This window comes from Antechinus flavipes, chromosome 1 (genome assembly GCF_016432865.1).
Source record: "Antechinus flavipes isolate AdamAnt ecotype Samford, QLD, Australia chromosome 1, AdamAnt_v2, whole genome shotgun sequence".
NCBI lineage: Eukaryota > Metazoa > Chordata > Mammalia > Dasyuromorphia > Dasyuridae > Antechinus > Antechinus flavipes.
Window position 1 is genome coordinate 313,511,623 of NC_067398.1, and position 27,006 is coordinate 313,538,628.

The window sequence follows — 27,006 nt, forward strand, 5'->3', positions numbered from 1 at the left end:
AGTACCATGTCTGTGTCATAAAAGGAATTTGGTAGGAGTCCTTGAATGCTCAATATGTACCACAGTACATACCATGTAATAAGTGGTTAATAAATACTTGTTCATTGAAAGAGAGAGAGAGAGAATATGAGTAAATGTGTGTGTATTTGACTGGAGTAATATATTACATTGTATATTTATTCTTCATTTAAGATACTCTTTTATTTTTCAGGTTATTTTGAAGGGTGGCAAGGAACGTAGCACTGGTGCTACTGGAGTCAATTCAGATTCTTCCCGTTCCCATGCTATTATCCAAATTCAGATAAAAGATTCAGCCAAGAGAACCTTTGGAAGGTAAGATGGAAAATATTGAATGTGATGGGTTAAATCGTGAGTCTCATCAGAATGTCTCAGGAACAACCAAGTAGTCCAGCAATATGTCATTTTTTAGTTCAGAGTTGGATTTGTGTGTCTGTATAAATCCTGGGGGGAAATGTCACTTGGTAAGCACAAAATAGTAATCATGACCTTTTCCTGGCAAGCCCTAAACTAATAAACAACAGTTGCTTCTTACTATAAAAATATCAGTACAGGAAAAGCAAATACAGATTTAAGAGAATTGAAAGTCTTTCTCCCTTCTCCCCAATGTGCAAAAAATACATTATCTGAATGAAAAATTAAAACAGAGTACATTTTTTTTTCTGAGACAATTGGGGTTGTGACTTGTCTAGGGTCACACAGCTAGGAATTATTAAAGTCTGAATCTGGATTTGAACTCAGGTCTTCCTGACTTCAGGGCCAGTGCTCTATCCACTGCGCCACCTAGCTGCCCTTGGGAGCACATTTTTAATTGATTTTTTTAGGTTTTTAAACTAGTCAGCTTCTTATAATAATTGATGAGTTCAGCAAACATTTGAAGAATATAGCTGTTTATCTTTATTGCAAAATAATAGATAAAAGTCTATTTAAAGTTCCCAAAACTGTTACTTTTGAAGTGTCAGAAATACCTTATTTTATCCTGAAATGGTTCTTTTCCAATTGGGAGAGGAACAATCTATCTATTCTCAATTAGTTTTGCTTCTCTGAAATTAAATGTCTATTTTCATGGATACTGTTGCAATTCTGGGTTTTGTTGAGTTTTCTTTTATTGCATATGTATGTGTATGTGTATGCATATGCACCCAGGGGTATCAGTAGTAAATAATTATTCTCACAACTGATACCCCATTATGACTAGAACTCAATTTGCCTTGGTTCAGTCAAGAGGGAAGGAGGTCCAATATCTAATCTCTCCCCTGAGAACTGACTTCAGAATCAAGTGACTTGCTTTGTGATAATCTGACATGAAATACTGGTGTGATCAATTGTAGTGGGAATATAGCACTAGAATGCTGTCCCTGTGCCAGTGGTTTTTGGTATAATATGTTATTATGATGCCTCAGGGAAGGTATGAAACATTTTTCCTTTCTTGAGAAGGGAAAGTATTAAGGGTTATTGTGCTTTTAATATTACAGCATGTTGTCTGCTATCAAATTTAATAGGAAAACCCCAAGCTAAATAAATCCATTTTTTCCACCACTAGGATATCTTTCATTGATTTGGCTGGAAGTGAGAGAGCAGCTGATGCCAGAGATTCAGATAAACAAACAAAAATTGAAGGTGCAGAAATAAACCAGAGTCTTCTAGCTGTAAGTCTTTTATTTTTAGTGAAGAAAAATAATGTTCTTTGTGTGAATGCATGTATACACATGCATGTTTGTCCTTATGTCATATTGCTTTATTTTAAATCAACAGTAAAAATGGGACGTGCTCATCTCAGAGTGCCTCTGACTGATCAGGAAATTTCCTAACCAGCAATATTTTTTCAGAAGTGTGGTTGGAAATAGCAACACAGTTAAGACTTTATGCAGTCTTCCTAGTTGCTTCTGTATTCTAATTTCAATTCCTATCAAAGACCCTCAAGTCACAAAAAGATGAGTCAGGAAACTATTATTGATATACAAAGAATTATTTAACTAAATGCTAAATATGTTGATAAACAATAAATAATAAATGTCATAGAAATTCAAAGATGGAAGGACCAGAAAGTTCAGGGAAAGATTCACGAAGAATATGGAATTTCAGTCAAATGATATTGTTATTACCATTTTATGGATCAGAAAATGAAGCACATGATGACTAAGTGATTGGCCAAGTGACATAGTTGTAAGTAATGGAGCCGATACTCATTCATGTCTTCTCTTCCAATCTAGTATTTTTTTCCCTGTATCACATTTTATTTAAATCCATATCTTTATACATTAAGTATGTTTATCTTACACTCACATCTGTATCTCTCCTTTGGTGAATGGTAGGGAAGCCAAAACTTGTGTTATTTCTTCCAGTGGTACCCTCCTGAATTGTCACTTCTAACTTCCTCAGGCTTTAGGTAGGAGGGTTTAGTAATAGTATCCTCTGAATGCTTACTTCTGGCAGGACAATGTAGGTTATACAACTGAACAAGATCCTTCAGCCCTCTCTTCCTCAGAGTGGAGAGTCAATAGGTGCAGACAAAAACCTTCATTGGCACATTTAGCAAATCAGACTTCTCTACATTCCAACACCTAATAAATGTATTGCTTTTTTTCTCTCCTGCTGTTAGCTAAAAGAATGCATCCGTGCATTGGACCAGGAGCATGCTCATACTCCCTTCAGACAAAGCAAATTGACTCAGGTAAAATTCAGCTTTTCCTCTGTTTTTATAAAATAGAGAGCACACTATGCTAAGCATTATGGCAACTACAAAGATGAATGAGAACTCTATGTCTTCCAGGATCTTATTGTCTAGTAGTAGTACAAAAAGATATGAAAAAATAACTAGAGTAGAAGGAATGCGTCAGGATCCCCATTTCTGACAAATAAGAGTCACCATGATATACCAAAAAGAGTGCTACGGGCTTTATATACAAATTACAATATTAGCAGAGCCTGGCCCTGGATGATTCAATACTACTTTTTTTTTTTTTTTACTTTCAGTATCTTTATCTGTAAAATAAATATACTTGTACTACCTACTCTACAGAGCTGCTTCAAGTATGTGTTTCATAAACATTAAAGTGATAGAGAATTTAATGTCATTGTTTTTCTCATGTTTTCTTGTATTGTTTGTCCTGTCATATTCCCTGAAATATGATGTAACTCTTGATTTTGAAAGCCAGATGTAAATAATAAACCAGAGTCACACATAGTAGAGTTAGAGTTGACTTAAGAGGTCATCTAGTCATAAGAACTATGATGGAAAGGACTTTAGACTTCATCTAGTGTTCTCATTTTACAGAGGAGGTAATAAACCCAGAGAGAAGAAGCAATTAGATAAAAGCTATCTTGCTTAGTAGTGAAACTAGGGTGAGAAACCCAGGGCTTTTGACTCCTAGTACAAGTCTTTTCCTGACATATTATCCTACTGTTATACTGGTCCTATTGCTAACTACCAACTTTAATAAGTTACCTCCACACAGCATCTACATAGTAAAAATCTAGTGAATATGTGTTAACTGGCTAAAATTAGTTGACCTAAAATATTTGAGCATTCTCTTTTTTTTTTTTTTCTTGATAGGTACTGAAGGATTCTTTTATTGGTAATTCCAAAACCTGCATGATTGCCAATGTATCACCAAGCCACGTGGCTACAGAGCATACCTTGAACACATTACGTTATGCTGACAGGTGAGAAAAAGAGATTTCTCATGTATAAATAGTTTAATACCAGGGTACTCATATAATTTCAGACAGCTAGTTCTGTGACAGCAAATTATTGCTTTTGTAGGAGCTGTCCTGCTATTAGGAGAAAATTTAGTTGATCCTTGTTGAAGTTTTACAAATTTGGAAGAAATGAATGCAGGTTTGGGTCACTAGAGTTTGGCTCTGCCCTGCCCTTATATAGTCATATAACTCTTAATTAAGTCATTTTGCTTCTAGGCCTACTCTAACTTTGCTGGATGTTACTATGCAGAAGCATGCACCACTAATATGAGAGTCAGCAAGAAAATGAAAAAGGGAAGCATGTTCTTGATGTGTCTAAACAATTGTCTAGGATGGAAGAAACAGTGAGATAATAGGATTTTTATTCAGATATTTTGAGACAAAAAATACAGAGAATATCAGTGAAATAATTGAAGGGTGCAAAGCTAAGTCTATGCGAAGCCTGGGATGGGGGAGTTCCCCACACATGTGAACTTTTTTTGCATAGTGCTTGCCAAATGTTGCAGCTGAGAGTACATTGAGAGAAAATAACTCTCATGACAGCAGGAAAAATACGATTTAAATATGAACTTGCTGGCTATGAGAAATTGTATACGTGCAACCCTACGAAGAGTTAAACTGCTATGTTACAGGAGAAGTGTGCTCCATTGAGGACTTTTTTTTTTCTTTTTTTCTCCATTGGATGCTTGAGAATCATGTCCCTGTGACTGGATAGCTGTTTTTACAGCCAACAGAAAACATTTTTGTGAAACATTTTTTCCTTAAAGTCTGTGGTGTTTTAAATACTTAGGCATAAGAAACAAGTTTCTCTGAAGGCTTTCCATTTCCTACATTTTGTTTTTTATATATTAGGACACCAGCAATGCTGGGATAAGAATAGCAGCCACACTAGCCTTAGAAAGAAAGCCTTAAATTAATGCAAAATATTCTTTTTCAAAAAAGGTGATATCACCCCAGAGGCAAAATAGTTAGAACTTTAGGACAAGACAACTAATCTTTCTGCTTCAGTGATTGGTTTTTTCATCAGAAGTAACTGAAAATAAATAGTGCTCTCCAAATGATTACATTTTATATAAGACACCTATATAGTTGATTTTAATAATAATAATAATAATAGCTAACATTTATGTAGTGTTTTAAGGATTACAAAGTGCTATACATCCATTATTCTCATCTGATTTTCAGAACAACCTTGGGAAGTGGATATTGTTATTACCCCCATCTTATTGAGGATGAAACTGAGGCCCAAAGAGTAACTGAATTACTAGCCCGGGGTCATGTGGCTAAATCCTATCTCAGACAGGATTCAAACTCAGGTCTCCCAAATTAACCTTCCATCTACTACAGCAAACTATTTACGTGATCATTTATAAATTAATATATACTTGGGGATAGTTAGTATCCAAAGTCATTACTTCTTTTATGTGTTAAATTGGATCTATAAAAATATTTTTAAACCAGATGAAAAGATTGAAGGAATTTGGGGAATCCTTATTTATTTTTAAGTTTCCCAGTGATTAAATCTTTGATGATTTTTTGATATAACATTATTGTTAAATTGACTTAAAGTAATGTACTTTGTTAAGTGTATCAAAAGAGAATCCTTTCTTCAGCTAAGAAAATTGGATTAGTGAGATGGGTCATAATGTTTACTTGTGACCAGCTTTTAGCTGCTTTGTGCCCCATTATGTAGAATGTAGTGGAATTTAATTAAGTTTTGGTGAGCCCCACCATGGAGGGCAATGTAGTCAGACCTGTGAGAAGGTACTCCCCAAACGCTGCTCTGAAGCTTGGACCACTATACCTCCTCATCAGAAAGACACTTTAATTAAGTGCAAATAGAGGATAGTTTCTTGGTGTGGAAATCCCTGTAGATCTCTTCTAAATTTAGGATTCTTTAATTATATTCTCTGACCTCTACAAATAGGATTTTGTTTTGAGTTTTTTAATATAAACTCCAAAATACAGAGAGTTTTATAAGAAAAAATTTAAAACAACCTAAACTCATAGAAGCGCTTCCTAATTTACTCCTCTTCAGTCTGAAGTCTTCATTGTAGTATCAGACTATAACTTAGGATAGTTTCTGTTTCATCTTTTACACTTATTACTACTCAGATGTCTTGATAGATTTATATCTCCTGTCTTTTAGATGAAAGGAAAAACTCTCAACTAAGTAAAAAATAGCATATTACCTTCATTTAGAATTCTAAAAAATTTTGAAATAACATTGAAAATAAGCATTGCCCATTGTGATGTTTTACAACAGAAAAGACTTTCAGCCATTAAATCCTGGTTAAGTTATAAGTGTAGATTAATCCTGCTGTATAAAATTCCCTTGAGAACAGAAAAATTATTCTTCCCTTTCTGGAACAAGCTCAGTAGGTCCTGATTAATCTGAACAGTGTGACCCTGAAGAGGTCACATTATTCAAATAAGCACTTCATGTTTCCATTGTGTTGGAACTAATTACAATGTTTTATATCAGGGGTCCTTAAACTATGGCTGGCAGGCCAGATGCAGCAGCTGAGGACTTACTTAGAGCTTTTTTCTCTGTCTCTAATATACTAAGTAAATCCTTAGACTGGCTGCATCCTTCAGCCGTGTACCTCCAGGTATTGTTCCTAAGCTCTTCCACTCTACGGAATATTTTTCCTATTCTAACCTATTTTCAGAGGGATTTCAAAACTTCTTTTGTTCAAGTAAAGGCATTTTTCCCATGTTTTAACTTAACCCTGTTTTTTTCTTATTCAGTTTTGATGTGAGAAATAGGAACTTCCAAATTTTGCTGTATTGTTGGCATTTTTTAAATTGCAAGCTGTTGAAGAAAAATATAGACTATGAAAATAATACATTTTAACATAAAATGCTCACTTGCAGGGTGAAAGAACTGAAAAAAGGAATTAAATGCTGTACCCCAGTTACCAATCGAAATCGGTCATCTGGACATATGTCTCCAAAACGGATTCAGTGTTCACCTTCAGTGCTGGTAGCAGACAAGTGCTCTCCCAAAAAAGTGAAGTTAGGATTTCAGCAACCTCTCACTTCGGCCTTCAGCAGTACTCGAGCAAAGTGCTGTCCTTTAACCTTTCATTCAGCCAGTGTCCCTTTTTCTTCTACCCCCAAAGGCATGGGCAGAGGGAATGGCTCCAAAGGAAACTTTAATCATGTATGTGTCACCCCCAGTACTCCTCTTAAAGAATCTACAAAGGCAGGGTCTCCCACAAAGAAGAAGACAGAAGATTCTACATTGGGTTTTGAGAAGCTCTGTCCTAGCGGGGGCCTTGGGGGCACCTGTGTGCCAGGCAAGTGCAAAAAAACACGATTAGTGCAACCAGTGCAAAAGCAACTTGTGTCCCGAGGTGAATTCTCTTTTGGTGAGCCCCACCATGGGGGGCAATGTAGTCAGACCTGTGAGAAGGTACTCCCCAAACGCTGCTCTGAAGCTTGGACTACTATACCTCCTCATCAGAAAGACAGGGAAGCACATTTGCGGTTTTACCACCAGCAGTTTCAGCAACCACCTCTTCTTCAACAGAAGTTAAACTACCAGCCACTGGAACAGTTTTTATGCCAGTACAACTCCCAAGATATTAAAGTCCAACAAGATACATCTCCTTTACTTCCTTCTTACTCTCAAAACCAAGATATCACACAGCTGGAAGACCTAGATGACAGTGATTTCAGTGAAGATTCTTTTTCACCCATTTCTAACCAAAGGACAGCCAAGAGAAGAAACACTCAGAATTGTAGTGAACATTCATTTTTCCTTCATCAGAGAGAAGAACAAGGAACTGAGGATCAGAAAGCTGAAAATGAACAGAGTTTGTTTTTTAACTGCACAATAAATACTCAGGAGAATGATCTGAATGAAAATTGGGTTTTTACCAATAATCCAGCCAGTTTAGATACAGCAGAAGTAAATAAAAGGCACCACAACAATAAGATTCTTTCTGATTGGAGCATAGAAGATGACTCTACTTCTTCAGACTCCTCTCCAAGTGACAACATGGCAGAACAACCTTACTGCTCACAAGTTGATTTTATTCCTAATAGGAGAAGTAATCGAGCATTTGACCATACACATATCCCTTTCAAAGATGAGCCTCGGCTCCAAGCTGATGGCACTTCATCACCACCAGAAAAGGACACATCCACATTCTCAGTGTTAAACCTTGCAGATTATGAGTCTCCATATCAAAGAAATTCAGTCATCTTAGCACAGGAAGAAAGCAGCAATAGCAGCCAAACTCAGTTAACAAAACCCATCAAAAAAAGTAACTTGCCTGCTGAAGGAGACTTTTGTGAAAGATCAGGAGCATCAGCAGAATCAGCTTCCTCATCAGTGGCCCCTCTTACCATGTCTCTTCTTGAGAGCACAGACAGAGAAACTTCTAATAAACCCCTTCTTAATCAGATGCCAAAATCTCATCAGAGAAGAAAATGGGTACTGGAATTGAGTACACCAAATCCTGACAAGGAGATCAAAACTCCCAATACAACCAAAGATCTCACAGCAGAAAATACCAGTACGCTATTGGGTCTGGACAAACCAATATTGGCTTCTGATAGCAAGGCAGCTCTGCTGCTGTCTCTCCACTCAGAGGACCAGTGGTATTTGTCAGCCTGTGCTGCTACTGAGCCTGCTGGTGATCTCTCAAATCTGTCTTTGGCAGGGCTCTATCAGGGCTCAGTTAATGATCTGTCGATAAGTGAAGCCAGTGTAGAAGAGCTCTTGGAGAACAAAATGGGAACAATGGCCTTCAGAAACATAAAGTGTCAAGACTATGTAAACAGCAAGCATTATGATGCAGATACAGAAGAAACCAAGCTGAGCTGGGATTTGAGCTCCCCAGAAAAGCCCGACCCTAACAAGGGAAGTCCAGGAGCCATTGGGGAGTCAGTTTCTCCCATGGTTCCTGCAGATATGCCTGAAAAAGGGTTTTCAAGCACCCCAGAGGCTCTTACCAAAACCAGAAGCATTTGTTCTTCTGCCCAGGTCTTAGACCAACAGAACAAGCTCCAGAAATCTGAAAACCCAGTCAAATTGTCTTTTAGTACTGAGGAAATTAGGCAGCTAAAACATAGACTGATGCAGAGCATCTTTACCCAGACAGGCCTTCTTGGGGGACATGATAATCACAAGAATTCTTTGGCAAATCACACTTCAGAAAACCAATCTACCCTTGGTAGTCAAAGCAACACATTCCAGATTGTGAAAGAGAGGCATGAGGAAACCCTGAAACAAGCACAGTAAGTTCAGACCTCTTTTTCCTCACCTGCATTATCTAGACTTCTCTAGTTCTATCATCTGATACTTATTTCATCATCATTCACCTGATACTAATATTCATTAGCTGCTAAATTTTGCAGCTAGGAAGTGAATTAGAGAAAAGTATAATCTAAAGCCCAGCTTCTTAAACTGTGGGTCATGACCCAATATATGAAAGTCACAAAATTATGATTTGTTTTCAGTAAATGTTGGCATACCTGTTTTATACACCTATATACCCAGAATCACATAAACATTTCTCACATGAAAAGGTGTGGTGATGGAAAAAGTTTAAAAAGCACTGGTCTAAAGTGACCCACCTTAGAGAATCTCATCAGCTTCCCAGGGCTCAGTCATCCTTTCTGTGCAGGTGACTCCCGATATGTGTGTCCAGTCTTTGTCTCTTTCCTGAGCTCTGGTCCTGTGACATCAGCTGCCTCTTGGGCATCTCAAACTAGACATACCAGGGATGTCTCCAGGCCTAAAATGGAATTCTATTATTTTATCTTTCTTTTCTTCCTAACTTTTACTTTTGAGAATACTGTGATATTCCCAGGAGGCACCCAAATTCACAACCTTGTCATCCTCTCCTCATTTGTTACCCACTCCTCATATCACCAATTATCAAAGCTTGTCATTTCTACCTTCCCAACATCTCTGACATAGATTTCCTCTTCTTCACATACATAGTCCCCTCCTTCATACAGACCCTCATCACCTCTCTCCTCAACTACTGCAATAGTATCCCAGCCTTACTGGGTTCAGTCTATTTTCCATTTAACTGCCAAAGTAAGTTTTTTTTAAAGCAACAGACAGATCTGATTATGTTACCTCCCTAATTCAGTCAACTGGAGTGAATTCCTCTTTCCTTTAGGATTAGATATAAAATCCTTTGACATTTAAAGCCCTTCACATCCCAGTTCCTTCCACCAGGGCTTGCTCTTTGCTCAAAGTATTCTACTACAATCACCTCATAGTTTCCTGTTTATGTGCCTTTGCATTGGCTGCTCTTCACACCTAGAATGCTTATTTCACCTTCCCCTCCTACTTTACTGAACTTCCTTTGCAATTCAGCTAGTTTCACCCTCTGTGGGAGCTCTTTCTTAAATCTCACTGTTCTTAGTGCCTGTCCTCTAACCTTCGATTTTCTCTATGTATTTTTTTATGTATGTACATGGTTATTTTCATATCATCTCCTCCATTAAAATGTGAGCTTTTTGAAGGCAGGGACCAGTTTTGCCTTTCTTTCTCCAGCCTGGCACAAGTAAGTGCTTAATAAATGCCTGTTGACAGAAGAATATATCTTATAAGAAGGGCCTACATGGAAGTATAGTACTCTAGCATTAGAGAGACTGAGATGAATAGAGAGGGCAAGAGGATAGTTGTTTCTATAACTAAATACATTCACTTACGTGATTTAAGAAGTATTAGATGTGGTGAAACGATACTGATTCATTTATATAAACCCATTTTGCAAAATGTGTATTGTGTTACTCAGGAGTACAGGACACTTTCAGAGACACTTGACAAAATTTAAGCTAGAGACATTTGCCCATCACTATGGGATTTTTATAATAGTACATATTGAGCCCTTTACTGTAACAAGAGAAAAATGCCAAAGCAAAGCTAACCAGTATAGTAACCTTATTTTACAGTTCCCATTTTGCATAATACTAAAGTCTCCTGGAAGATATATTTCCTTGTCGGTTCTCTAGGACTGAGATTGTTCATTTTAAAACAATTTTATTTTAATTAACATGCATTCATTTTATCTCCCTTTTTAAAAAATCAGCCCCTCCCAGTTGGAAAAAAAAGAAAACTTAAGCCCTTATAACAAATATGCTCAATCAAACAAAACAGATTCCCACATTGGCCATGTCCAAGAATGTAGGTTTTGTCCAGCATCTTGGAGTAGGCAGCATGTTCCATCAAAGTACTCACAAACTAATGGGGGAGAGTCTATATAAGGTCTTGTGAATCTATATAAGGTCTAAAAATCATTTGCATAATCAGCTACAGATGATGATGAGCTGAAAGCTTGGTACAACAACCTTCCCTGCTTGAGTTCTATAAGTGGGTAATTTTATATGTCTCTGAATGATATTATCTCCAACTGGCCCTTGGCAGAAAAAAGATTCCCCATCCCTGATTTAGAACATAAGAATGAAATAAATCTGAAATATTGTGTATGCTTTAAAGTGTTGCATATATGCTTTAAAGTATGCATATCCATAAAGTACTGAAATGGTGAGTTTGGAACAGTAGGAAGGTCAAGTCTGACCTGTAGACTATTTTTTCTTGCCTGTTTCCTTTCTCTGTAAGAATAGTCTTCAGATGCCCATCAGTTGGAGAATGGCTGAATAAGTTATGGTATCTGAATGTTAATGGAATATTATTGTTCTATAAAAAATGATCAGCAGGATGATTTCAGAGAAGCCTGGAGAGACTCAGATGAACTGATGCTAAGTAAAATGAGCAAAATCAGGAGATTGTTGTACATGACAACAAGATTATATGATGATTAGTTCTGATGGATGTGGCTCTTTTCAACAATGAGATAATTCAGGCCAATTCCAATAATCTTGTGATGAAGAGAGCCATCTATACCCAGGGAGAGGACTGAGGGTGGATCAAAAATAGCATTTTCACTTTTTTTGGTGTTATTTGCTTGCATTTTGTTTTCTTTCTCATTTCTTTTCCTTTTTGATTTGATATTTCTTGTACAGCAAGACAATTATATAAATATGTATGCAAAAATTGGACTTAACATATTTTTATCACGTTTAACATAGATTACTTGCCATCTAGGGGAAGAATTGGGAGGAAGGAGGGAAAAATTGGAACACAAGGTTTTGCAAGAGTTAATGTTGAAAAATTATCCATGCATATGTTTTGAAAATAAAAATCTTTAATAAAACAGACAAATAAAAAATAATAGTCTCCAGGTCAAAGACTGACATTGCTAGGTAACCAAGATTGGCCACAATTCCTGTCAGCTTTGATCATGGGAGAAAAACACTAGATTGCCCTACTTCCCTAAATTCAGTCTGGCTTTGGGAACAATTTATATTTTCTCTGATAAAAGAGTAAAATAGTGGTTCCCAGACTGATGGCAACTCCAGAGCTTATTGCCCCATCAGCACATTTGGCCATAAGTTGCACTAGTGTTCATTGGGCTCACTGAGTGAAAAATTCTGAATTTTGTGGGAAAATTTATTGTGCCTAAGACTGTAAGGCAAGTCAAATAACAGGACTGAGTTTAGGGTCCCTGCCCCAAGGGAACTTGTGGTCTAATTGGAAAAACAGACATTCAAACTAGCACTGCAGGATAATTATGTGATGCAAGTACAAAATGAGTGGGCCAGTCACTGTGTTTTTGCCTCCCCTCCCCCAAAACTAGTCTGACTACCTGAGATGCCACCTAAGAAAACTGCCAGAGTAACCTGGAGAGGGGGAGTTTGGAGCACAAAGCTTCCTTCTCCTGAAAGGATTGAGGTAGTAGGAGTCCTTGTGCTTCCCCAGACAGGTTGTCATTCAAGCCCACCAGGAACAGCTGGACAAAATGGCAGAATTGGATTTCAAGGAGGAGAGTTTGATCAATCAGATGTCAGCAGCTGTAAGTATACCATGGAACAACCTCTGAAATTTGGGCCCATTAGCTTCAAGATGAAATTGGCATGAATTAATCTCCCAATTATGCCTTCATGCTGTGCAGGAGAATAATCATTGGCTGTCAAATGACTTGAGGAAATCTTAGCCCTATACGAGCCTTAAGACTTTTGAAATTTGTAAGTAGGATCTGAAGCTGAGGCTTCTCTCTTAGCTGATACAGATGCTTTGGTCATTCCACAGTCTTGGAACCAGGACAGATTTAGTATCTTCCCTCCTCCCAGACTCAGTCTTTGGGAAGCTTGGATTAGTCTCTGCAGGCTCAGAGTAGGCTCATCTCTCCCATGCTAGGCCAGAAAAAGACTAATGGCAGCTTGGTGATACCCGGGATGGAGTCAGGTAGTCCTGGCAAGTCACTAGAGAATTTTTATCATCTTTGGTCTCAACTGTAAAATGCAGGTGATGATAGCGCTTCCTTCACGGGACAGTTATGGTGACTAAATGAGATTATAAATTGCTTAGCACAGTGTCTGGTACTTAGGATCTATATAAATGCTGTGTATCATCATTTTTTCCTTTCTCCTTACTACTGTAGATCTGGTTGGTTCCAGAATTAAAATAGGCTGGTTTATTTTAGGGGAAACAGGCTCAAATACAATCCCCCAGTTAATGCTTTGGCATGTTTTTACTCCATAAGGATTCCTTATGGATCTCTTTTCTTTTTTTCCTTTGGGACCAAGCTTGACTTGGAGAGAAAGGAACAAAATGTCCTAAGGTTGTGAAGGGCTTAGCCAGCTCAGCTCCTTCCCTGCACCCACTGAGAATTCTTAATAACGTTTTGTGAGCCATCTGACTAGCCATGTGACTACTTTGTTCTGCCCCATCTCCTTCTCTGTAAGAATAATCTAATGGAAGAATAATTGAATTCAGAATCAAGAGAATTTCAGCCCTGTCCTGAAATAACCTAGGCGGGTCACTTCACCTATGTCGATCTCTTTCCTCACCTTTAAAAAGCAATTAATAATACTGAAATGACTTACCTAGATGAGTTATTGTGGGAAATAGTTTTTAAAGTGCAGTGTATTTAAGAGAAAGAAGTTGAGAGGTTGCTTCCTTTATGACTAGTACACAATTGAGTTAAGGGAAGACAGGGTAGAGTATACCCTTGTAGAAGAGGTGTCGGCTTTGTGGAGTAGCACCCTGCATCTCTGGAAAATGAATCCTCGTGCCCCATGATCCTAGCCTTCATGTGGACCATGCCATGTGGCAGTGATCTTTAAGATAATGCAACGGCTTTTTTTGTAGGGCATAAAATGTCTGTCGCTAAGTGAACAGTCCCACCCAAGATCAAGAAGATACTAGATGGAGATACTGGATGGTTGCTGTATATGAGTGAGCAGGACAACCAAAAGAGTTGGACACAGAGCATTTAGGGAAAAGAACTTTGTTATGAGAATTATGAACGTAGAAATATGAGGTGAACTCATCCTGTTTGTTAGTTTAAACAAGTCCCTGAGTCATGTTTCCCTCCATTAAGAAAAGATCACAGCTCTTTAGCAGCTGGTTTATCTCTTGAGGTGATTGAGAAAGGCAATGTGCATTAGACTATTCCAATGTAAGAGCACACTCAAAGCTCAGAACTGCTACCAAGCCTTCACTAGTTGTCACGGCTATGGTTAGTCTCTTTTCCCACAGTGGGCTCAGTAGTTCAGTGGATGCTAATCTTATTTATCACTGATTGCAGGGGCTAAGCAAATATACAAAAAAGTTGGCTATTGAAAAAAGGGGAGGAATGAAAATAGCTAAAGGTAGAAGAGAACCCATGTCTGATTTCACATTTTTCCTGTTGCTAACATAAAGGATCTGTATATCTCAACTCCTGTGGGACAAAATCTCAGCCAAGGTCACCAATCCACATTTAGATCAATTCACTTCATTCCTTTATGAGCTCCTATTTTCTGTCTAGGGCTAGACCGTGAGACAGTATGGGAGAAAATGTCTTCCCAGTCTGATTGAGGAAACAAAACATATTTCATAGAAACAATACAAGGCAGCATTTGATTAAACACCATTATACATAATTGGGAACAGGAATAATAGGATGAAATGGCAGAGGGCTGCAGCAATTAAGAAAAATGTTATGTTTGTTATAGTTTCAGTAAAGGAACTATATCCTGAAGTACGAATAGAATTGGAATATAAAGAGGGGAAAGCTTGAGTAAAGACCACATTGTAAATGAGCCTGCTAAAGGAGGCAGAAAGTCAGGGATGATAATCATGTGGAAAATAATAGTAAACACTTCTATAGCACTTCACAATTTGCCAAGAGGTAAGTGGGGAAGGGAGAGGGGAAAAGAAGGGAAGGAGGGTGAGTTATATGTAAAAGCTCCTTTGATTTTCACAACAACCTTCTGAGGTGGGTAATTGAAACTTTGTCACCATTTTACAGAGAAGGAAACCGAGCTCATAGAAGTTGTCCCAACACTAGAAATGGAAGAGTTGTTCTGCTCAGGGCTTTTTTCATGATGCCACGGAGAATCATTAAGAGATGTTTGGGAACACCTTTTTCCCATACTTCTCCATGGATTGTCCTTGTTTCTTCCCCTAGGATTTTGAAGACTTTGTGACCCAGCTGGATGAAATCATGGTCCTGAAATCCAAGTGTATCCAGAGCCTCCGAAGCCAACTGCAGTTCTACCTTGCTTGTTGCGGGCCTGAAGCTTCCCTAGAGAAAACGTCAGCCTCTTAGACTCGAGGGTCCTTTGGAGAGGTGGAGAGGGCTTTGGGGGTGGGGAAGGAATACCCCCGCATGCCTTGACCATGCCAACAACTTATTTCTATTCTGCTTCCTTTATGACTAGTACACAATTGAGTTAAGGGAAGACAGGGTAGAGTATACCCGTGTAGAAGAGGTGTCGGCTCTGTGGAGTAGCACCCTGCATCTCTGGCAAATGAATCCTCATGCCCAATGATCCTAGCCTTCATGTGGACATGCCATGTGGCAGTGATCTTTAAGATAATGCGACGGCTTTTTTTGTAGGACACAAAATGTCTGTCGCTAAGTGAACAGTCCCATCCAAGATGAAGAAGATACTAGATGGAGATGCTGGAAGGTTGCTGCATATGAGTGAACAGGACAACCAAAAGAGTTGGACACAGAGCATTTAGGGAAAAGAACTTTGTTATGAGTTGCTTGGTCAGCTGCACACTTCTTTTAGGAGAACAGAATTTGGTTCCAGGGTCTGATAATTAGCAAAAGCATAAGTGATATAAATTGTCTAGAATCTTCTGAGAAGCTTGGACTCTCAAGTGAAGGAGGAAGGTATACCATTAGTTGATGGTCCCTTTATTCCTTGGAGGTTTTGGCAAAATTGAAGAGTTCTCAGTCTAAGTCCAGATCCTCCTGAATTCCAGGGATTATAGAGACTAAGATTGATTTGAGTTTTTAAGTTGACTGTTTAGTGAGATCACATTAAATTTGATTTGTATTTAATAAAAGAGGTCTGATTTCCACACCTCATAGACCAACCTATTCTTTGTTCTTAAATGGAAGGCTATTTGTGACCTTGTGCTTTTTAGCAAGAACATGCTTGAGATATTTTGTGTTGTGACTTGCTTTGACCATCCTCTTCGTGAGGGTTTTGTGTGAAGAACAATGTATTGGTACGTAGTGCTTATTTCTGTTTGGAGTTTGCTTTCTTTCCAATTCAAAGACAGTGGTGATCGTTCTCTGTGCAAGTAGACTTGGTAACAGTGCACCCACTGTTGCCTTATATTTTTATAATGTATTCAATCAACTCTTTCTGATCTTTAGAAATGTTGTGAGTCATGTAGAGCAGAGATTGCAGCCCCCAATTTATAGATAAGGCAACGAGCCTGTTATCATTCAGTTAGTGAGCTGAAACCAGACCTTTTGCCTTCCACAGCTCACATTCTCTGGCTGTTAGTCCTGTGTGGAACAGAATTAGCTCTGACAGTCCCACTCCTCAGGACATAATACTTGTACTATATTCATTCTAATCTGGAAACCCTTTCTTAACTCATGTAAATTAGGGCAAGTCCTCAGTAGTCCAACACCTGCAGGTGTCATGCAAATTTCCTTGTTAACTGTATGACCACCAGCTAATCTCTTTAAGCCTAAAGTGATTTTGCACATGACTACCAGACAGAAATACTGACTTGGATCAGCAAAGCTTAAAAAATTATTTTGTTAAATTGAAGTTGGCAGCTGTCAAGTGAATAAGTCATTAGAGAATATTGTCATGGGAATGGTTTTCTATATGGTGGACACTATATAACTGATGCTCATGATTGTGGCCCAAGCAGCTCACATACTCTCTGCAAGATATTCCTTGGGGTTTATGGCCAAAACTGCTGTTTCTAAAATTACGAGGATTATACAGTTTTGCTGGGGACTCATTTCACTCCGGTCTCTTGTTTGGTCAAAGTAAGGGGAGCCTCTCTCATTGATAGAGCTTGTGATAACCTTCCATACCCCACAGAGACGACACCTCACTGGTCCTCCTTGCTTCATTTCAGGGCCCTATCCCCATCTGCTACAAATATATTTTCTGATCTGGTTAGGAATGTATCTTGGACTGTTGAAGGTAAAAGGGATAGTATTAGATAGCTTCTTGGCCACAGCTCTCATTTTATAGATGAGGCAGCATCCAAGGTGATCACACAGCTAGTTAGTGGCAGTCAGGATTTGAGCTTCAGTCCAATTCCCAGCTTGGTACCACTAGCCAGAATAAGTCACTCATCAAATTGGAAAAGCTTCAGCCAGATTTAATTCAGTAAATCTTTATTAAGTACATAACATTGGGAATACAAAGACAAAATTGAAACTACCCCTGCCCTTGAGGAGCTTACAGTCTACATAGGGATGAGGGGATAGATTATATATTGTACACAAATAAATATGAAGAATGTACAAAGTCATATAAAATAATTTCAGAAGGAAAGAATATTACCAACTTTGGGATATCAGGAAAGTCTTGGTGTAGGAGGTTATACCTGAGCTGTGCTTTGAAGAAAGCTAAGGATTCTAGGAAGCAGATGGGGAGGGAGAGGGAAACTTTCTTGGATATGAGACCATTTCCACAACGGTGTGGAGGCTGTCCAGGGAAAAGCAAGAGAGCACGTCAGTTTAGAACAGTTTAGGATATAAAAAGAAAGGGTATGATTGTGGAGAGCTCTAAATGCCAGGATGGAACAGAGGATCCAGAGGTGGAATGGACTTTAAAGTTCTAGGCCAACCCCCTCATTTCATATATGAGGAACCTGAGACCAGATCTATAAATCTGTCTAACATTACATGATGGACCTAGCAGTTCAATTCCACTCTAGTGATTCCAAATCCAGTGTGCTTGACCCACTGCATCACTAAGTTTGTATTTTTTTTTTCCTTTTTAAAATGCTGATAAGAGCCGCTTACAGGTCTAGATCTCACTGTTTGTTGACCTAGAAGCTTCAACATGCTCCTTTTCCTGCCTGACCTGATTCACCCCCACTTAGGGATCCTTTGGCATATTCTTCCTGGTGCTCTCCTTGCTCCCAAGGGCTCACCATATTGGTTGGAATTAGTATGAACAATCATTTAGCTCAGCTCAGTTCAGACCTCTCAAAGCTCAAAGTCCCACCAAGAGGGGTTACGCTATTAGACCCTTTCTTTCTTCAGAGGTTTTGGGGAATCCGAAGAGTTGGCAGCTCGGGCCCAGACCCCTTGTAATCCCCAGGAGCTGGGATTATAAGTGTGGGCTACCACATCAAGGTAAAGGCAGAAAGGGGGAGCCATTCTTGATTTTTGAATAGAGAAGTTACACAGTCAAATATTTTAGGAATATTAGTTTGGCAGCTGTACACAGGATAGATTGAAGATGGGCTGAAGGCAGACATCAGAAGAATTCAAGTAAGAGCTGATGACCAACAAAGGCTGGAGATGAATATAAGAGATGCTGTGATGGGAGAGATGACAAATTTTGGCAACTAGATATGTGAATATCTAACCTTTTTATCTCTCCTAACTTCCTATACCAAGTTACCCATTGCTAAACATCTCCACCTAGGTGTCCCAACGGTGTCTAATGCATCATACCCAAAACACAATTCATTTTTTTCCCAAAACTCATGCCATCTCCAAACTCACCTTTTTTACTGAGAAAAGGAGCACTATCCTGTCAGTATCCAGGTTCACAACCTGAAATTTCAAACAATTTGTCTCCTTACTGAGTTCTCCCTTCCTTCCCCTCCCCCTGGTCCAATCTGTTGTCAGGTCTCCTTGATCTTGCTTCCACAGCGTTCCAAAAGTTGTCTCTTTCTCGATACAAGTCTGTGGTAGGTCTTCACCTCTTCACTAGTCTCAGACAAGAGACAAAGCCTCAAAGACTGCCTACTGTGGGGAAATGATGTTGGCAAGGAGTCTTGAAAGGTCAACAAGTTAATAAAAGCAGAAAAAAGCATCAAGGAAGCTTGAGGTAAAAGTGTATCCAAGACATGATGTTAATCAGCAGTGTCAAAAACTTCAGAGGTCAAGTACAGTGAGAATTGAGGGAGCTTTCAAAAAACATTGACTTTATTGGTAACCTTGGGCATAAAGTTTCATGGTAACATCAAAAAATTACTAAAAAGTGAAGAGGGACAGCTATATGGCGCAATGAATAGAGCACTGGAGGATCTGAGTTCAAATCCAGCCTTCACCTTTAACAATTCCTAGCTCTGTGACTCTGGCAAGTCACTTAACCTTAGGAGCTCAAGGAGAGTCAAGGCTAAAGAACAGCTCTATCAGAAACTGGAGCAAAGGAGAAGGAGGGATGAATTTGGATTGTGAGTTGTGCAGTGGGACAAAAAAGGAAGTCTGACCGTCTCTGCTCTCAGAAAAGTAGGTGATGTCTTCTGCTGACAGGAAAGGAAAGGAGGCAGTGTAGAAGTCTTAAGGATATATTTTCAGTAGCTCCTGTGGAAACTGATAGTGAATGAAATATAGTGCAAAGGCTGAAATCAGTGTATAAAGCATAAACACAAGTGAGTTAAAATAAGTTGGCAGTGAACCCCAGTCAGCACGGCCACGTGACTTATTTGTAGGCTCATTAGTAGCACAGATAAGAAAAGGAAAGGTGATACATTTGGGCATCATGTGGTGATGATGGGAAAGGAAGATAACATTCAGGATAGCTATTAGCATATAGCTGAATGGATTCACAGCAGAGAAAGGAAAGGAGACCAAAATGAGATGGATCACAACAACTCTGCAGCTTTCTTCTAAACACAAAATGTGTTTAGACGCAAGGTCGGTCTTTTCTATTGGTTCCCAGCATGCTCAGTGCTTTGTACATAGCATTCACTTTAAAAATGTTACATTCATTCATAATTAAATATTCAAGTGCCTAATACTTATAAGGCATTGTTTTAGGGTCTGCGGAATATTGTCCTTGCCTTCCCAGAGTTTACCTTCTCCTGGGAGTATATAATACATACACAGTTAACTATAATACAAAGAAAATTGAGAGAAACATGAACGACCAGGGAAAAGGGAAAGCTCCTTCTCCCCCCCCCCCCCCCAGGGTAATCCAGGACAGAAAGCCTCACCTATCATCGGAGCTGAAATTGAAGGTCAAGATTTCTGAGCGGCAGAGATAAAGAGGTAGAAACTGCACAAATAACTGCTTTTAAGACAAGAGCTGGAATATCAAGTTTATAGGCAAGCTAGTGATCCAGTTTGGCTGGACCTGAGTTTATGGAGAATAGTATAAACAATGTGAATGGGATAATAAACTCACCCATGAAATAGAAAGCAGAATGGATTAGACACCTGAATCCAATAATAGGTCGTTTACTGGAAACACAATTGAAACAGATGCAAAGGTAAAGGAATGGAACAGAATTTATCATGCTTCAAGATCTCAGAAAAGGCAATCGCAAAATAGACCTAATTAAGAAATCAAAACAAAAATTACAATTTGCTGAAAGATACCAAAGACAAAGTAGTATGAAATAAAGCTGGGAAAAGAAGTAGAAACCAGATTTTGAAGAACATGAGGTGCACTGCTCAGTAATAGGTTTTTTGTTGTGTCAGATCATTTTATAATGTGGAGGACAGATTGGAAAGATGAGCCTAGAGAATAGAAGGGCAATAGTCTAGGTCAATATTCTCTTAAATGCTAAGTCTAAAAGGTCTTTCCATCCTAATCCTTGCTTTTGTTCACTTCATCTGTGACTGCTCCTTCTTAGTCTTCCATAGTTCATCAAATATTTTAATCCCTGTCCTAGAACCGCACTATTTTCACTCCACACATTCTTGATGATGTCATCAACCCCCAACTAATACCTCTTTGGGACGCTTCCAGCTCTATCTATCCAGGCCATCTCTCTCCTAAGTTTCAGTCATTTTTCAACAATTGTCTGATGGATATTTCAAACTCACTATTCTTCCAATACCTCAAGCTTTTCATTTCTCTGTCTCTTATGTTCCTTTCAGTGAAATTGCAGTAACCTCCTAATATCCCACGTTTCTCTCTCAAAACTTTGGTCCATTCTGCTGACTGCTTCCAATGTAGTTTTTCTTTAAAAAAAAAAAAAAAAAGTTCAGATCTGATCCCCTATTCAACTATTAACAGTGACTTCTTGTTGCCTTTCTAAGCTAAAATAGAAACTGATTTACTACTTAAAGCCCTTTAGTCTTTATTGTTCAGTCATATCTGATTCAATTTGGGGTTTTCTTAACTAAGATACTCAAGTGGTGGCCATTTCCTTTTCCAGGTCACTTTAAACAGACAAGGGGTAAATGACTTGCTCAGGGTCATACAGATAGGAAGTATCTAAGACTGCATTTGAAACTTCCTGATTGTAGGCCCAGCACGATTTCCTCTCTCCTCTCACTGGACTCCTTCTGCATGAAATCTTTCTTGGCCTCCTTAGTGATCTCCCTTTCAAACCACTTTATATTCATTTACTTCATATTTATGTTAGCTTTACAATTGTGCTGTATTTTATGTGTACTTGTCTCCTTTGTTAGGATTTAAGTTTACTGTGGGGATGGGTTTTATTCTTTGCCAAGAGCAAAGTGCCAAAAAGGCACTTAATAGGTATTAAAGTGTAAACTGGAGTGGTGGGCTATGGGAGTGGAAGTGATTTTGTGAAGTTAGAAGCATAGTCCACAGGACTTTTAACTGATAGAATGTGGATGGGACAGTTCTAGAGAGGAAGAGTAGCGGATGACCTGAGGAGTCTGGGGAAGAATGACTGGTTGGTTGCATCTGAGATGCTCAAGACATTCAGGAAAGAATATACAACAGGCAAATAAGGAGTGAGGTTAGAACTATGTTTTGTGATGTCATCTGCATAGGTTATGCTGAATCCCTAGAATCTTTAATGAACAGGAACCCTCAGAGTCTTTGGGCACACAACTTAGAAATAACCAATTGCTAATTTGAGGCTCTCATTGCCCTAAAGATCTTCTGAGAGCTTATGCAGATAGAAGGGAATGGAGTGGACAGAAAGGAACAGGAGGCCTATGTTAGAGAAACCAAGTGAGAACCAACAAGAGTAAGAGATCAGTCAAAAGCTGCAGGGAGGTTAAGGATTGAGGAAAATAATTTTTACTTTGCTACTTAAGGTTATTGGTAATGTTGGAAAGATCATAGTTGATAATAGAAGGCAAGCGGTTGAGTAGTTGGGTTGTGATATCTAGGTTGTTACTGTCACAAGCAATACAGACAGACCTATATGTACGGCTGTCAGATATCCATTAGGATCTTCCTACTCAATTGTTTCTTGCCCAGTTTTCCCAATTAAAAAGTTTGAGTCTTCTGTTCCCTTTCTCCCTAAAGCAAAGATTCTTAACCTAGGATCCTTGAACTGTTTTTGTAAATAACTTTTTTTTTAAGTTATTATTCTGGGAAGAGATCCCTGTGTCTCACCAGATGGCTAAAGAAGTCCATGACACAAGAAAGGTTAACTTAGATGTAGAGCTTTCATTACTTTGAGGACAGCTGAAATTTCAGTCATGAAAATATTTTAATTTGGCCAAAAGATGCTGTGTGAAAAATGCCTACTTCTGTTCACCTGGAAAGAGGAGGGGAAAGCCATCCTCTGCTTCTCGAGTTAAATTTTGGAACTCTTTTTTGGGGGGAGGGAGGGAATAAGGAATGTGGGAGTGTTTAGGCAGAGTCCTCAGGTCAGTCACTTGCTGCTAAATAGCTACTCTCGATGTGATGTAAACTCCAGAGGGCAGCACCGGCTAGGCAGATTAAATAGGCAGATGGTTATGTTCTCTTCAAGGCTACCTTGCCCAAGAAAAGGACAATGTGCTAAAGCCTCCAGGGAAAGCACTTTCCCTTCTACAGTCGGAATGAGCAACTAAATCCTAGCTAAAGCGGAACCATCACATAAAATATGGGTAGGGTGAACAGACTCAAGGACACCATCAGGCCTACATGTAGAAGAGTATTCCCACCAGTCCAAGGAAACCATTCAACAGAAAACAAAATCTTTTAAACTTTTATTAGTAGTTTCTGAAGAATCAAAATAGTTAGCAAATTACTTTAGATTCATCAAGACTGTATTTTTTTGTATTTAGAGCTTTAACAATGTACAACATAATACAAAACAAACCAAAGAGACGGATTTCTATATTACTAGATGTTACCAAATATATCATTCTAAAGTAGTGAGTCTATTCCCCAAGAATGATGTGGAAAGTAAAACTGAAACAAAACTGTGAGCTAGGGCTGGGCTACTGGATTGTGGGCTCATTCCCCCAACCCCATTTGAAAGTGCTTGCAAAGAAATTCCTGTTTCACACTGAATATTAAAGTGTCAATTGAATAGTTTCTTGGGAAAAAAAGCCAGAGGAAGGTTGTCAAAGGCTGGAGTTAGATGCCCTGCTCCAATAAGGTCCAGGATTTAGCCAAGACCTGAGTGTGGGCAAGCTCAATGGCTGCCTGGCAGAAGGGGCAGAACAGAGCATTCTTCATGACTTTTAAAAATTTAGGAACCAGTGTTACACTAAGTTAGAATCTAACATGGAGTTCATTTGTAAGAAGGAAAAAAAAGTGAAATCAAATAAACATCCTAAAAACCCTTTCCATTGCTAGATAGATATGAATTTAGTTCCGCCAGTCTAACCGTGTGTTAGACTGTTTTGGTCAAACACATGACATTCAGAGCAGCACTGACTACCTCAGAGTCTCAGAGGGAATTCCAGAACACCCCTGTATTTATTTCCTGTTCATGGCAAGGGTGAAAACACACCAACAAAGTTTGGTCTTTAATATATGTACAGTCCCCCAGAAAAACCAGGGCCGAGCTGGGAAGGGCACTTCTCAAAATACAAATAAAATTAATTGGATGGGTAGAGTGGGGGCAGGGCGTAGAGGTCCCAACATTCATCGTGCTTTACCTTCCTCCTCCCCATTTCCACAGGGATCAGACTCTCACACAGATCAATGTGTGGTAGTAAGTCTCTATAAGGTACAGAAGTACTCTTCCGGTCCCCCTCCAACCCGAAACAACACAGCAAACCCAAAACAACGTTCTCTCCTCTTCCTTAAGGAGAATGTGAAGCCACTGGAGGGGAGGGGGCCTCCAGGGACTGGTGGGAATACTTGGGGCCTCCCAAAGGGAGAAATGCTCCGTGGCAGGGTGGAGGTGGGCTGGGGGCCTGTTCTCAGCTGGCTCCTGCCCGAGCCATGAGGTCTTCCAATGCATTGTCCTGGTCGTTGTTGTGTAATAATAAAACTTCCTTAATGTCTTTCAGTTCAAAGCCCATTTCCTTAAATTTGCTCATTAACTGAAGAAATTCTGTTGTCTGAAAGAGAAATGAAGAGGAAGGGGAAAGGGAAATGGTTTTTAAGAGCCCAATCAAAATAAAATTTAGAAGCGAATATTGAAGTCACTAGCATATTCTTTGGCTCCAGTCCAAGCAGGGGAGGTGAGGAAGGAATAGTCACCCAGTGCTACAGTTCATCTCCCTAACTCTTCCAATATCCCTCTGAAGCACTCCTATAACTTCTAGGCCTAAGGCATAATAACTCATATGTGACAGTCATGCCCTAGCAAAGCCCATAAACAGTTGCTTCTAGGACATCTCTCAGAGTACCTACATGGAGGTAAGCAGTTTTCCTCACTCAAACTCTAAAGCATCACCACCTCTCTATCACCCCCCAAAATCAACTAATTCTCCCTCCTTCCCATCTCAGTTAAAATCCATTAGCCAAGATCATTCTTCACTTTTTAGCCTTGGGAAGCCATAATTCTCAGGTCTGCCAGATAGAAACAAAAATACAAATTGCTTGCAGGGAGGGATTGATGTCTTACCTGTGCCCCTCTCAAGCACACTATTATTCCTTTAATAGATTTCATCTGCAACTGCTTCAAAACTGACTTAGAAGAGTTGGAAGGTCAAGACTTCAAGGAATTATGATTTAGACTAAATGAAATGAATTACAGAAAATTCCTAGTCCCTGGGCAGGCGCATCTAACACCTCTCTATTGGACTCTTATCCCTGCCCCAAATCCCATACATAAACCACCAGTCTCACCTTTTCCTCTGAACACTGGTACATTTCCAAAGCTTCTTCTACCAGAATGGGATCAAAGCCCTTTTCACAGAGCTGTCCATGTGCAAATAAATAGTCAAGAACCTAAGAAAAGCAACAAAGAGTCAATTCTCTACCTTGAAACAGGTCCTGAGATTCTACAATCATTTCATACAGCCTTCATAAAAACAACTAAATCCAGGCTTATGAGTTCCCCCACTCATTTCCCAAAAGATGTATAGGAGGAGTATGAGAACTCACTGAATACGTACACCTAACCAACATAAATCCAAAGACTAATCTTACTGGAGAAAAAACAATCTAGCCCTGCTTAATCACAACTGGAAACGTGAATCAGCCTATCATATGGTTTGTCATCTGAACATCTCCCTATAGGGATAATGCTCCTCATAGCTCACTGCATCTGGTAAGGCTTGCCATGGATAGGAGTTGCTGGTCCCTTCTGTCTTAAATAAGTTTGCTCTCTACTTGCCTTCTCCCACCTATGTTTTTCCCAAGCACTGGATTCTGGAATCAGAATGAACCTCTGGAGATAAAGATGTGGTTTTCACAACCAAGCAGAGTCTTCTACCAGCCTGCAGAAGACACTGCTATTAAAACGAATGTCTTTTCCCAATACTGCTACTGCCTCTTAATGGAATGTGGAGCTAGGCCAATGATTGGAGCAATAGGTATAAGGGTGAATGAAAATGGCTTGGCTTCAAAGTGCTCTTCCCATGTCCTGCCACAAATGTCAGAATCTCACTTGGAAATGATCGATAGTGGCCATTGAGCGAGAGATCACTTTAAAATAATTAGTGAATCTGTGGAACTGAGGATGAAGTGAAGAATCTGCAGTGACTAAAGGGGGAGAAGTTAACTCAGAAGTTAAGGAGCTCAGTTAACAAAGACCCTGCTCTCCAAATGGAGTTATAAGTATAATGCAACCCACCATCCTTCTCCCTTTCCTACCCTCTAACCTCTCACCTGCTCTATATTTTCTCCTTTCTTCTTCATGGCTTTCAAGACACAATCATATGAGTAGCCCATGTTGACCACTGTCTCCACACATTGCCGCTCACTGGGGGACAGTGCTTGCAGGTCCGAATAGGTTGCTGTACTTGAACCCTGGGGACAGCTGGGGGTGTTGGGCACTTGCGATGTCCTGACATTGTGAGGCGTGACCTGATGGTGAAGAAACATGCAGGGTTATGCTAAATAAGAGTAGAATCCTAAGTCATATAAACAACACTCTGGACAGAGAGAAAGACATAGAGGAGATCTAGTCTAGGAAAAGGGCTTTCCTCCATACTCTCAGCCCACAGTGCATGACCATGCATATAATTTTTAAAGAGCCTGCTCAGGGGAAAGGGCCAATCTGCAAAGTGAATTCCCACAAAAGAAGGAAACTGAGACAAAAAAGACGAGGCCAAAGTGGAAAAATTCAGTTTCAGACTGACATATATATCAGGTCCTATCCTCCAGGAGACTCTAAATGAGACAAAGTAATGGGGAAGAAACAATAGGATCTTTTTGGGCTTATTACACATGGCTTAGCCCATGACAAGTGAGACTCAGACTTTCCCAAAATGTAGTTTTTAAAAATTGTTACAATCAGCCAATTCCTACAGTCAAGCCAGCTAAGGCTATTTTTTGTTGACATTAATTTTATGACCAGCATTAATATCATTAGTGTTTGCTTCCTGTCATCCAAATATTTTGCAAGCTTCAGTGTGCTAAGGACCTACAGAGCTTTCAGGGAAAAAGGTCTCAGACCTTTTTCTGAGGTCTGAGACCCAGAGTAATTCAGAGCACAGGGCTTAGTTAGCCGGAACAAGGATTATTATGATTGAGAATTGGAAAGGCCTTAGT

General features: G+C 39.3%; 2 protein-coding genes across 5 annotated transcripts in view; one reads left to right on the forward strand and one right to left on the reverse strand.

The window, feature by feature from the left end:
• The window catches only part of KIF24 (kinesin family member 24), a 53,304-nt gene extending 37,191 nt beyond the window's left edge, over positions 1-16,113 (forward strand). The window contains exons 6-12 of the mRNA XM_051965854.1: positions 212-333; positions 1,562-1,667; positions 2,621-2,692; positions 3,575-3,684; positions 6,598-8,970; positions 12,512-12,605; positions 15,207-16,113. Coding sequence (XP_051821814.1) covers positions 212-333; positions 1,562-1,667; positions 2,621-2,692; positions 3,575-3,684; positions 6,598-8,970; positions 12,512-12,605; positions 15,207-15,347 — 3,018 coding nt within the window. The 3' untranslated portion in view covers positions 15,348-16,113. The remainder of the gene's footprint in view (positions 1-211; positions 334-1,561; positions 1,668-2,620; positions 2,693-3,574; positions 3,685-6,597; positions 8,971-12,511; positions 12,606-15,206) is intronic.
• A 6,965-nt stretch (positions 16,114-23,078) lies between these two features.
• The window catches only part of UBAP1 (ubiquitin associated protein 1), a 104,961-nt gene continuing 101,033 nt past the window's right edge, over positions 23,079-27,006 (reverse strand). For 3 of the 4 annotated variants that reach the window (XM_051965904.1, XM_051965914.1, XM_051965897.1), the window contains 3 exons: positions 26,122-26,319; positions 25,138-25,239; positions 23,079-24,404 (listed from right to left, as the gene is read on the reverse strand). In XM_051965904.1, the coding sequence (XP_051821864.1) occupies positions 24,264-24,404; positions 25,138-25,239; positions 26,122-26,319 (441 nt within the window). In that variant the 3' untranslated portion in view covers positions 23,079-24,263. The remainder of the gene's footprint in view (positions 24,405-25,137; positions 25,240-26,121; positions 26,320-27,006) is intronic. The other variant, XM_051965910.1, reaches the window with a different exon arrangement.